Here is a 12,924-nt window from a genome sequence, read left to right as displayed (position 1 = left end):
TCTATACCTAAAACTATTAGATATCTCTCGGAACTCACCCCCCAAAAGGAAGTACAGGGGGTGTTGACATTTATTGGAAAAAGGGGGAGGAAGGAGTGTGGGTTGTGGATGACCTTTAATTGAAATTAATATACCATAGGCTAGTAATAAACAATAACATCTCATCATTAACATGATTGCATTATATTAAAACTAGCAACCCACCCCGGTCTCGCACGGGAAGTAAAGCATAAAAAAATTTATACAGTAGGGTTTCATGTACAGTCCAACACACCTTTGAATACAGACAAACCCCCCATTCATAAACGTACTCTAAAGTTATCAAGCCGATAAAGTTCGTTTGTCCTTTTCTATCACACTAATACGTCGGAAAGGGACAAACGAACTTTATCGGCTTGATAACTCGAGTACGTTTATGAATAAAGGGGTAAGTGTATACAGAACTTTCTTGCCTGTATATTAAGGTATGTATACATATTTTTGGCACTTTGTATTCACAGCTCTGTTGTTGATTGTAATTTCATAATTACATCACATTCATTAAAATTACACACTTACACAAAATATCTGATCACACCTTTAAGCTCATTATATTAAAGTTGTGTTCAGACAATTTTGTTTGATGTAATATATGCTACTGTACCAATTTAGATTAAAATTTGATAAGAAGATAGTTTCAGCTCCATAGAACATGATAGTTTTTATCAAACCTCATCAGGTATGTGAAATATTGTTTGTAGTATAGGACTAAAATTTAATCCAAAAGGAGGATAGGCATTTTGAGCCACGAGCAAACAGAGATGACACCTATAGTAAAGTGTAGATATCAGTGGCGGAGCGTCGATACAACTCGATTCCCAACGGGTTCCCTAAAATTTTCTTGTATCTGTGGAAGTCCATACAAAACAGATGCCAAAAACCCCTCCGGCTTTACCAACGAAAATTTTCACGCCCCGCCACTGGTAGATATTATCAAGTTATGCATGCTGCTATAAGACAAAATCAGTCTTTGACTTAGTTATGGTACAATTAAATAGTACCATAAAATCTGCTTGAAAATGTGAAGTTTCTTGACGTGTTCTAAATGATTTTTCTACTGTTTCTAAATTTTCTAATGTTTCTTCCTATGAACTTGTTTCTAGAACAAGGAATATATTGCCATGCTTAGTAGACGGAGTGCAAATGTTTTGGTGAAAGTTGGCATATCCCAAAAACCAGATGAGGGTCATAATATGGGCACAGAAGAAGTCTCCCTAGGTATAACTGTTTTCTCTCTAAAGGACCGATTTTTCTAGTATAGCTCTGGCATATACTTGTTTGCCACGAAGAATCCTAATCATGTGCATAACTTTCAGTTATGTTCGCTCATGGCCCAAATATCCCTATAAAATGCGCATGGTCCTTTCCAACGATATTTTATATTAAAGACAGTATTTTGAAAAGACATTCGCTTCAGCATATCAACTGCCACCATAAATCTTAAAAAAAACAAGACAAATAAAAGGATGTCGCCACATTCATCCAGAAATCTAATAGGGTCATTGTGCTAGTTTCCATCTACATTCTATAGTTTTCGTTCGCACAGGTACAATCAAAGAATATTAAAAAAAAAATTAATATGCTACTTTATGTTGATAAATAATAGTATTTTATACAATCGTGATAAAATACAAAGCTTTTCAGTCGAGTACCATGTTTAGGCCACGAAGCTTGCTGAGTGGCCTAATAGTAAAGTACGAGAGTGAAAAGCTTAATTATATCACTATTGTATACAATACTTTTTCTACGAGTCATCATCTTCATCATCAATGGACAGAAATATCATCATTCATGCAAGTTAAAATTAATGTTAATAGCGTCGTTCACCGTTGTATCAATATCGAATTACCTAGCAACCAATTGTTTGTAATAACCGTCTCTGATAAGAAAAAAAAATGTGTTTCAAATGCAGAAAAATTTTCCAGGTACCGCAAATTAGTATAGAAATTGTATGAAATTCTATTTTTGAAATTATTACAGTTAACTAAAGTCAACTATAATGAGATTATTATAGTTGAGTCGGAACTGCCATAGAGCATCCAACACTGAAAAGTTAGCACTTATAGTTTAGTCTATGGTGTCCTAATTGACAGATTACAGGCGACGAGTAGAAAAAATATATTATAAGATATTCTTTCACAGATTGACTGAGAGAGAGCCCTCAATAAGGTACAACAATAGAGAACACCCACGACTCAGGAACAAATATCAATGTTCATCACAAATGAATGCCGGGATTCAAAGCCTGACCAGCGTGTCGATATCTTATCCAGGCAGGGTCACTACCGACTAGACCTGACCAGCCGGTTCATAGACATTTGTTTAATAAAATAATAAATAAATAAATACAGGGGACATTTGTTTACACAAAATGCATTTAGTGCTAAACTAACCTAACCCAAACTAAGAAAAGCTTGTACTATGGGTGCGACCGCGACATAATACTTAAATAGATAAATACATACTTATATACATAGAAAACATCCATGACTCAGGAACAAATATCTGTGCTCATCACACAAATAAATGACTTAGACAGATGAACAGGACCATGGCTCAGCAGGCAGGGTCACTACCGACTGAGCCAGACCGGTCATCAATAAGGACTGCATTTAGTGCTAAAAAATAGTATCCATACTAACATTATAAATGGGAAAGTGTGTATTATGTCTGTCGCTGACATGATTTTTTAAGTGGAGATATTTGAGGCGGCCTAACCCCTCACTTCCTTAAAATGTGGGGGTGGAAATTTGTATGGAGCATTCCAAAATTTTCGAAGTTAACACGAGCGAAGCTGCGGGCAAAAGCTAGTGTAATATACATTAGAATTTCAACAAATGGATGAAATCTACTCCTGGGTGGAAACAAGCACACTAACCCTACTATTAATATAGATACAAAACACCATTAATTTCATTCATACATTAAAGAAGACACTGCTGCACTGGTTTTTCATAGTTCTCAGTCACATGCATGTTATTTTTAATTTATGTGATTAGTAGAATAAACCACCACCTCCTATAGGATTTGAATAAAGAAATACATTGTTTAAACTCCATGCAATTTTATATGGGCTTAAGAGCACCTGGGTGAGCTTGTTCCATCATAGGCGACATCTTTGCCTTGGCTAGTCTATGGCCATAAGTAAGCCCATCCATTTATAATTTTAAAAAAATTGTTTGCGCATCCCCAGACGTTCCAATTACGAGATTATTACTTCCATCAATATTGGTTGGATTATGAACTGAAGGAATAATATATTTCTAGAAAACTGTTTTGATGCAAGTTTTGATTTGTATTTAGATCATTGATATTTATCTTTCTGCAATTTTCAGTAAGAAAATACACTAATATCTTTCCCAGATTCAAGCTAGGAAAACCTTGCTAAAATACACTCAAGAATATCAATATAATGTTAAATAAACACATTGTACTAAGTTTAAATAATTTGGTTTTGGCACTTGGCATTGGATAAAGCCTTGAAATTGCCAGTTCTTGTAATTTTCCTTAACATACTTTTCATGTGTTATTTAAATTATGAAAACTAAGTGATAAACATTAGTTTCTATTAAACACAGAGAATAATAAATAATTAGTAAATGTTTAAAAATTCGCTAGGTAAGATAAAATGCGCGCACTTATCATACCATAAACAAACAATACTTGTTTCATTAATTAAACCAGATAACTTGGCTCAGGCATAACAACAATGAAAAAATAGTGAGTCATAGTTCATACCTTGAATAATTCCTTGAAATAGGGACTGCATACGGACAAGATGAGTTTGTGAGCGTGCACGTACTGGCCTCCCGCTGCCAATGTCACATCCACCAAGTCTTCTCCTTCCAGCAACGCATGGAACGACTGAGATAGGTTCGAGTGGAAGTCATTCCACCGTAATGAAAACTGCTCCGGCATCGCCATCGCCTGAAACCACGGTCACGTAAACACTGACGCCCTTATAACAGTAAATTTAATGACTCGACCGCTTTCAGGGAACTACGCGTCCAAACAACTCACTGAAACAATTGCCCACGTAAACTGCACTGCGTTATCGATCCGTGTTACCTCTAGGCACCCTAAATATACATGTTTGAAAATCTATAACTAATTACAACAAAGCTAGCTAATTACGATCTTTTAGGATCTGAGTCGAATACTGTTGTCTGGCATGGCAATACACGGAAAAAATACCAAAATGTCGCTTGTTCAGTCCGTTTGATGGTCTGACAACAGCCGGATTGGAATGCGTGCGTGTAAAAAAATGTTTTATTTAGAATTTAGAAAAATATGTAAATTATTATATTATTGTATTTATTTATTTTTAAATTACGTAAATATTACTATATTAACATTTTTGTTATATTTATTAACTTCAGAAATTTATTCTATACTGAAATGTTGTGCATGATCATGTTGGCTAACCTGATTTTCGACTCAATTTATTACCTAATATCAAGGCTAATATTTAAACTTTAAAACCATAATTCAATAAAATGGGATAATCAATTAATCATATTAACTTATAAAGCTATAAATAAACTTATATTAATTTTAATTAAAGTTTTTTGTCCTGTACTATGTAACAAATAAATAATATTGCGATACTGTTATTCATCTTTTTTGTTTATATTTTTTGAAACGTTGAATTAAGTAAGTTTATTTTAATACCCTGTAATTTAATTTATTTCTATACGCCCACGTAAAAAATTCGTGGTAGTTTTAGGCTCCCCACAGACAGTCTTAAAAATTCATAATCTTAAAAAAAAATTGTATGCAATTGACACTGACAGATCTGTCAGTGTCTTGTCAGTGTCAGTTTGAACTGTCAGATTGCATACAAGTTTTTTTTAAGATTATGAATTTTTAAGACTGTATGTGGGGAGCCTATGTGTAGTTTTAGGCTCCCCACAGACAGTCTTAAAAATTCATAATCTTAAAAAAAACTTGTATGCAATCTGACAGTTCAGATCTGTCAGTGTCTTGTCAGTGTCAGTTTGAACTGTCAGATTGCATACAAGTTTTTTTTAAGATTATGAATTTTTAAGACTGTCTGTGGAGAGCCATATTTGTTTAATTATATATCTGTGGTAATAATTTTGTATTAATCGGTGGTTGTCCAACATTGTAAATAAACACTGCCACGATTACAATAATGTGTGATTTTTCCGTTGGCAACATCACTCTGTACGTCATCGTCAAGTAAACCGCAAACCCAAATGTCACAAGCGGAAACGTAGATACGGCCGCGAAAATCCCACAAGGTTTCAAGTATTATTTTATTTGTTCGTGATAGAGCAGTGACCATGAAAGCGCATCACGCTATTACTCGACTATGATCGTTGTCGTGACTATCGGTAAGCTTATGACGTAGTATCAATGACTTAAAGTTAGTAGATAATTAGCAATCACCGCGCGATGTCGAGCCGCGGGCAGGACGAGGCTGAGAGCGAGTCCAAGCTCCTGAAGCGCGCGCTGAGCGCAGCCTTCTATGCGTTCACCTCCTTCATGATCACCGTCGTCAACAAAACGGTGCTAACTACGTACGCTTTCCCGTCGTACCTGGTGCTGGGGCTCGGGCAGATGATAGCGACTTTAGTGGTGCTGTGGGTCGGGCGGCGGATCAGAGTGGTGCAGTTCCCGTCGCTGGACATGAACGTGGCGCGCCGGATCTGGCCGCTGCCGATCATCTACCTCGGCAACATGGTTACGGGCCTCGGAGGGACGAAGGAACTGAGTTTGCCAATGCTTACTGCGCTGCGACGTTTCAGTATTCTCATGACCATGATTTTAGAGAGGATCATATTAAGTGTGAGAGCCACATGGCAAGTGCAAGGAAGTGTCATGGCAATGGTCGGAGGTGCACTGCTGGCTGCAGCTGACGATGTCACATTCTCCTGGCAAGGGTACACGCTTGTCCTACTCAATGACGGTTTCACTGCAGCTAATGGTGTTATCAGTAAGAAGAAACTGGACTCCAAGGAGCTTGGGAAATACGGGCTGATGTTCTACAATGCACTGTTTATGATCGTGCCGGCTGCTTATGTGGCCTGGCATGTGGGAGACATAGAAGCATCAATAAATTATGAGCATTGGGGTGACACGCTGTTCCTAATTCAGTTCCTAACGTCGTGTGTCATGGGGTTTGTACTCTCATACAGTGTCATGCTCTGTACGCAATACAACAGTGCCTTAACAACAACAATCATTGGTTGCCTTAAGAACATTTTGGTTACTTACCTCGGTATGGTAATCGGTGGGGACTATGTGTTCTCATGGCTTAACTTTGTAGGTTTAAATATAAGTGTGTTGGCGAGTCTTGTATACACATATGTTACGTTCAAACGTAAACCTCAGGCTGTGTACAGCAAGATTGCAGAAGCAAATGCCCGTGTGGATACCGTATAGCAGTATCTGAAACATAGGACCCAGTGCTCTACGTTCCTAGTATAGTATTGAGTTACCAAAGAACAGTGGATTTTGTGAAATCTCATGTTTAACTGTTGATCAAAAGTGAACAAGTATAGTGCTATTTATAGTTAAATGCTAGTGTATCGGAGAAAAACTCCAGTATTCACCGTGGAATGTTTTACTGCTCTTTCTTTACAATCTTAATACATTTAAACCAAGTTATCACTGATATCACTTTATCTGCTAAACATGGCTGTTTAAATATTTTTTTAATATTTGAATTAGATTACAATAATAATTAATGTTTATTCCAATTATATTCAGTATAGTTATTGTTGTTTAACTAATTTATTGCATTTATTATTGAAACATTTCAATGTAATTGCAAAATTGTACTACAATTTTATTGTAATCCATACTAATATTATAAATGGGAAAATGTGTGTGTCTGTTTGTTTGTCCGTCTTTCACGGAAAAACGGAGCTATGGATTGACGTGATTTTTTAAGTGGAGATAGTTGAAGGGATGGAGAGTGACATAGGCTACTTTTTGTCTCTTTCGAACGCGAGCGAAGCCGCGGGTAAAAGCTAGTAACTATATATTCTTAACCTTATATGTGTTAAAGTTAGCGCCATTTAACCAAGCCTCAACCAATGACATGTGGCACCATTGTAACAATTTTTTAACTTTTTTCGTGACTCTATTTTTTAGGGAGTTAAATAGTATTTGATATGAGTTATCAAAAACATTTTAATAACTTAGTTATGTTTTTATACAGGATGTTTAATCAGGAAACAATTTACCAACCCTGAAAAAAAATTATATTTGGCTTTCTGATCAACATTTTCTATAATAGGAGTGTAATTTAGAAAGCGTCAAATTTCAGGCGGCTGCGCAAAACGAAGTTACTACTTTCCGGCGCCGTTGAACAGAAAAATAGTATACATAGTCTTGTAAATAAGAAAGCCTCAAATCTCACGTTTGTTGTCCTCGGCCGACAATTACATGTGATCCTAGACATTTCCTATGCTACTTCGGGGTTGGTACCATTCCCATTGTAAAATAACCTATATTTTCACCACATTATGGCTGACCAGAGACTGTTCAAATATTTCTGAATACTCTGCCTGCTTATTTGAAGAGCTGGTAGCCTAGCGGTAAGTACGTGCTACTTTCGTTCCCCAAAACTATATCGAACCCGAAATGTCATTTGATATTTGCCAGTCGCTTTTCGGTGAAGGAAAACATCGTGAGGAAACCGGACTAATTCGAATAAGGTCTAGTTTACCTTTCGGGTTGGAAGGTCAGATGGCAGTCGCTTTCGTAAAAACTAGTCCTACGCCAAATCTTGGGATTAGTTGTCAAAGCGGACCCCAGGCTCCCATGAGCCATGGCAAATGCCGGGATAACGCAAGGAGGATGATGACTCTGCCCGCTTATTTATATATCTGTTCAGGTGATCATGGTTCATAAATTCATAATTACCCAATGTTTAACAAATTTGTACTGAAATGCACTGAAACATTCCACATTTATTTATTTTACGACTACAACCATAAAATACTGCATTTCGATATCGTTTAAAACATTTATGCATTAGTTACGAGTTAGTAATGGATAATGATAAGGAAACGCTGTAATTGCGATTAAAAAATTATGTACCAATAATTATTAATTTTATGTGCCTGGTTAAATCGACGCGAGATACGATTTTTCTCTTCGCGAGTGCATCGTACAGCCACTGGAATAAATAAGTGATGATTTTAAAATAAAATATATAAAAATAAATATTGGGGACACCTTACACAGATCAACTTAGCCCCAAACTAAGCAAAGCTTGTACTATGAGTGCTAAGCGACGATATACATACTTAAATAGATAAATACATACGTACACTGAGAGAAAATACAACCAGTTTTCATGTTCGTTCAACAAGTTTTTTGGTTAAAATAGCGCCTACGTGCTCTTTGGTTCAAACAACAAGCTACTTGTCATTTGAATCGGCAATATATTTGAATCAACAACTTCAACAAGTCGATTTTATAAAAACAACCTGACACATATTGTTTTAAACATACGTTTGGCTGATTCAAACGGATAAACCGCAACAAGTCGAACTTGTTAAATTCACAATGCAAATTTCTCTCAGTGTATATACATAGAAAACATCCATGACTCAGGAACAAATATCCCGAAATTCCCGAACGATTCGAACCCAGGACCGCGGCTCAGCAGGCAGGGTCACTACCGTACCGACTGAGCCAGACCGGTTGTCAAATATTTTTGTACCTTGTATTAACGTCTTGTTTGAAATGTCATACGAAATTGTCAAACGATTAAAAGCGACATGGTACAGAAATCATCACTTCTTTAGCCGGTGACTGTACGGCGTTTTTCAGTACCTATAACCCTAAAAGTTTCGACCTAACGAGAAATGTACTACTTTGAGAACTTTTACGGGAAAAACAACACCATAATTATGTACTGAAATAGTACATTACGATACAAGAGCGTAAAGAAGGAAGTTCGAAACGAGCGGCGATAAATCGACAGGAGTTACGAATTTCCTTTTTTCACGTGTATCGTACGACGTTTTTCAGTACAGATGGCTCCCAAAGTTTCGACCTGGCATATAAAGAACCACTTCTCGCACTAGTGCGTAATAAACACTATCTGTACTGAAAAACGTCGTTCGATAGACGTGCGAAAAGGGAATTCGTAACTCATGTCGATTTAAAACACTCCCTTCGGTCGTGTTTTAATTTGTCGAACTTACTCTTTTTCGTACTTGTATCGAAATGTACTATTATTAATAAAATGCGAATAAGTAGTGAAGTAATATGCAACACGGATTTGGTTCCTTTCTGTATCCGTTCATAGGCTACAGTGGTCCGCTTACTATGACGCGGTATGTAGTGTCCGAAACACATTTTTTTTTTATAAATGGACTTACTCTTGGCCACAGACTAGCCAAAGGCAAAGACGTGGCTTACGATGGAGTGAGCTCGCCCAGAAGATGCCTGTTCAGTCTCGATTTGAAGGTTGCCGGGTTATATGAGCTCGGAAATATAGCCGCCGGCGAGGAATTCCACTCCTTGGCAGTGCGCATAAGAAAAGAAGCTAAGCGCTTCGTGCGGATTCGTGCAATATCTACCAAGGAGGAGGTTTGAGGCTTTTTACCCGACCCGACATATTTGTGCCGTTTTTTCCCTAAAGGTGGAAACCCATTACACCATATCATGCTATTACCGTGCTATGAACGTGTCAGGCACGGAATGTAACGCGACACGGATGGCTATGCCCACTACAACGTGTCCACATCATTTCATATCCGGGCATAACGAGTTAAGTGACCGTAGTGTCCGCGTATCATCCCCGTAGCATAGACGAGTATAGTGACCGTAGTGTCCGCGTATCATCCCCGTAGCATAGGCGAGTATAGTGACTGAAAGAAGTATGACAACGCGTGTATAACGTGCTTCAAACGGTCACCATACGCGGTTATACCCCGTTTGACCGCCTGCACGCACCGTTCTATCACCGTTGCGTGCCATTCACGGAGCGTTTCGACACCGGCAAAATATCCTCGCCGACAATATTTGACGGTCCGTGCATGGCACGCTACGGGTATGATCGGTGATGGAACGGGCTAGTATGCATAGCCTCATACTTTGTAATACAAAGAATATTTTTTTGTCTGACACGTTCATAGCACGGTCATAGCATGATATGGTGTAATGGGTTTCCACCTTTATGTATCCATTTATAGTATCTGATCATACGAATCGTTATCATTAATTAAGAGTAATATTTTTTTTTAATCTGACCAAGCAGCAATGTACGCTTGTGGACATATTTTATTGGCTTACTGTATTGTATTTTAACATAAGCATTTGTTTTTCTTGTATTGCTGTTGATGCCCCAAATAAATAAAATAAAATAAAATGTCCAACTTAATTTACTAATATTTGGGCGACCGAGCTTCGCTATAGTGCCTATTTTATTATATCACGCTATGCTAAATAGAGCCTATTTTATTATATCACGTCTTTAAATAAATAAAAAAAACTTACAAATACAGAAAAAAAAAACTCTTTCTGGCCGGGATTCGAAACACCTGCGATCTGCCTGCGAGCATTAGACCGACCTCTTACGACTGAGCTACGCGGAGCCGATGCGCGGTCGACGAAATTAACGACCATATTTTACGTTTCCTAACGCGAAAGAAAAACGCATGAAAACTCGAAAATTCGCATTTTCCGGGATCTAAGGTTAAGCTAGATCGATTTTTCACTCCCGAAAACCCCCCACATAACAATTTTCAGCGAAATCGTTAGAGCGGTTTCCGAGATCGTCGGTATATATATCGTTTATTGTTGCACATAAACACAAAGTCATTTGTTACAAAAGATAGGTAAAATTTACATCCATTTGTGCATATCCTAATTATTGTTAACACAAGTTTCCAGGGGTCCCCGCACTAGGCTAGGCCTGTACCGCGGGAGACCTGTATTGCATTTATATGTCATGAAAGTTAGAAAAACAAGTTAGCTATATAATTAAAGTACAGTGTAAACAATGATTAAACATTGATTCTGTTGTCTAAAGTATTACAGTTTACAGAAGTTATTTTATACTATGGTACAGTAAATCTGTGTAAGAAATGTGGGAATGTCATATTTGATTTTTTTTTTTAACTATTACGTAACATTTTAAGTGCAGCAAAACTGTACAGTCTGAATAAATGACCTAATTGGCGTTAAACCGAGCTGTATGTTGAAAACTGCATAATTGCTACGTGTCTGCAAACGTGACGAGTTGAATGCACATCATTTGACTACGTAATCGTGCAGGTACGCTAGATTCCGCCATTTTGAATTTTACATAGTCTACTCCCAGTTCAATGGGTGATTTTGGAGTCTTGGTCCCGAATAGTAAGTACTTATACGAAAATTGTGTAAAAAAAAACTTTTTTTTTTTTAACCTATTTTGGGTCTTGGGCTTTTGTACAGTCGAGATAAATATGTGTACGTTTCTTTACCTTAGTTCGTTGCTAAGGTGAAAAAAATGTACATATATTTGTGAACTCGACTATAAGTACATTATACTATTTTTCAAAAATATTTTTGCAAACATAGTGTGCGTAATTCAGAATTTCTGGAAGTGTCACTGAACTCATCTAAGCTGAAAAATAGTATAGATACTTTTTCGTGTATTTATGGTTGTTCCCGTGTAGAAATTAGTTTAGTATGACCATTTTAATACATTTTTAACGTCCGGGCATCCCTAAAATCACCCAGTATATTAGCCATTTCTTGGAAATTGCTAGCGTAGTCAGATAGAAAATAAAGAAATTACGGACATATATAATTAAGTATACATATATAAATAACAATGGAATCGCTCAAATGTAAAGAAACACCCCAAGTGTTATCAACAGATAAAAATAAAACGGCTAATTGTATAAGACTTTACTTCCGACTAATTATCATGTTATGTGGATATACGAGTAAATAACACTCATTCCTAAGCAGTAATGAAGTGACGTTCATAGTTATTATTAAATAAAAGAAGTTTGCATTGTGTGATCTTGTATATAAACACCAAATTTTACATAAAGACGTTCCACCAAATTTTGGCCCTATAAAAAGGCGGCAAATTTTAAAAATGTAGGGCTCGGCGGCCAATCCATTCTAATATTATAAATGGGAAAGTGTGTGTGTCCATCTTTCACGGCAAAACGGACCGACGAATTGACGTGATTTTTTAAATGGAGATAGTTGAAGGGATAGAGAGTGACATAGGCTACTTTTTGTCTCTTTCTAACTCGAGCGAAGCCGCGGGCAAAAGCTAGTTGTCTTTATAAAACGCGTGCCTTCCTAACCTTGACGGTGGCGGAATCATAGACGAGCCATACCACTTAATAATGAGGAGGCACACTCAAAGGTTATGACGGCGCCACCCTATTAGTCCATTGCACAGATAAAGAATTTCATACGTAAGACCGAGAAGATATTTTTTTTATCTCTCACACGTATATGCGGTATATGAATGACAGTGACATGCCTGGGCACTTGCACAGGCGCCGCCTGGCGGGATAAAATGTCAGTGTGCCTCCTCATTGATTGAAAATGTAGGGGCGAGGGTTTAATTCCTATAGAAAATTTGAATTTTGCCTTTTTTTTAGTTCTAAGGTTTTGTGAGCATTTCTTTTTTTTTTGCCAATAATTTTTTTTTATTGTTTTAGGGAATTTTAGGTCAATTGTACTCAGAATCACGAGTACTTTCAATCTCACTGGGAGACAAAAAGAGTCCCAGAATTTCAATACATTTTTTTTACTTTCCTCTTTTGTTACCCCATAGTCCCCATACAACATGTACGGAAAATGGTAACAAAATAAGAAAAAAACGTATAGGACAATTTTTTTTACTACTAGGATTGAAAAGGCTAGTAATTCTGAGTAGAAATAGCA

General features: G+C 37.0%; 2 protein-coding genes across 3 annotated transcripts in view; one reads left to right on the top strand and one right to left on the bottom strand.

Moving 5' to 3' along the window:
- LOC125240617 (protein bric-a-brac 2-like) overlaps positions 1-4,258 on the bottom strand; it is a 47,367-nt gene extending 43,109 nt beyond the window's left edge. The window contains exons 1-2 of one of the 2 annotated variants that reach the window (XM_048148581.1): positions 4,234-4,258; positions 3,778-3,966 (exon numbers count right to left, since the gene is read on the bottom strand). In XM_048148581.1, the coding sequence (XP_048004538.1) occupies positions 3,778-3,963 (186 nt within the window). In that variant the 5' untranslated portion in view covers positions 3,964-3,966; positions 4,234-4,258. The other variant, XM_048148580.1, reaches the window with a different exon arrangement.
- A 995-nt stretch (positions 4,259-5,253) lies between these two features.
- LOC125241010 (UDP-sugar transporter UST74c) lies at positions 5,254-8,142 on the top strand. The gene has a single exon (XM_048149278.1). The coding sequence runs from the start codon at positions 5,458-5,460 to the stop codon at positions 6,445-6,447; it is 990 nt and encodes a 329-aa protein (XP_048005235.1). The 5' UTR covers positions 5,254-5,457; the 3' UTR covers positions 6,448-8,142.
- Positions 8,143-12,924: the final 4,782 nt, after the last annotated feature.

Source organism: Leguminivora glycinivorella, chromosome Z (genome assembly GCF_023078275.1).
Source record: "Leguminivora glycinivorella isolate SPB_JAAS2020 chromosome Z, LegGlyc_1.1, whole genome shotgun sequence".
Taxonomy (NCBI): domain Eukaryota; kingdom Metazoa; phylum Arthropoda; class Insecta; order Lepidoptera; family Tortricidae; genus Leguminivora; species Leguminivora glycinivorella.
The sequence above is the reverse complement of the archived record's forward strand: the minus strand, read 5'-3'. Positions and strand labels throughout refer to the sequence as shown.

Coding starts and splice junctions, on each gene's coding strand:
- LOC125241010 (XM_048149278.1), top strand. CDS start 5,458: ATGTCGAGCCGCGGGCAGGACGAGGCTGAGAGCGAGTCCAAGCTCCTG.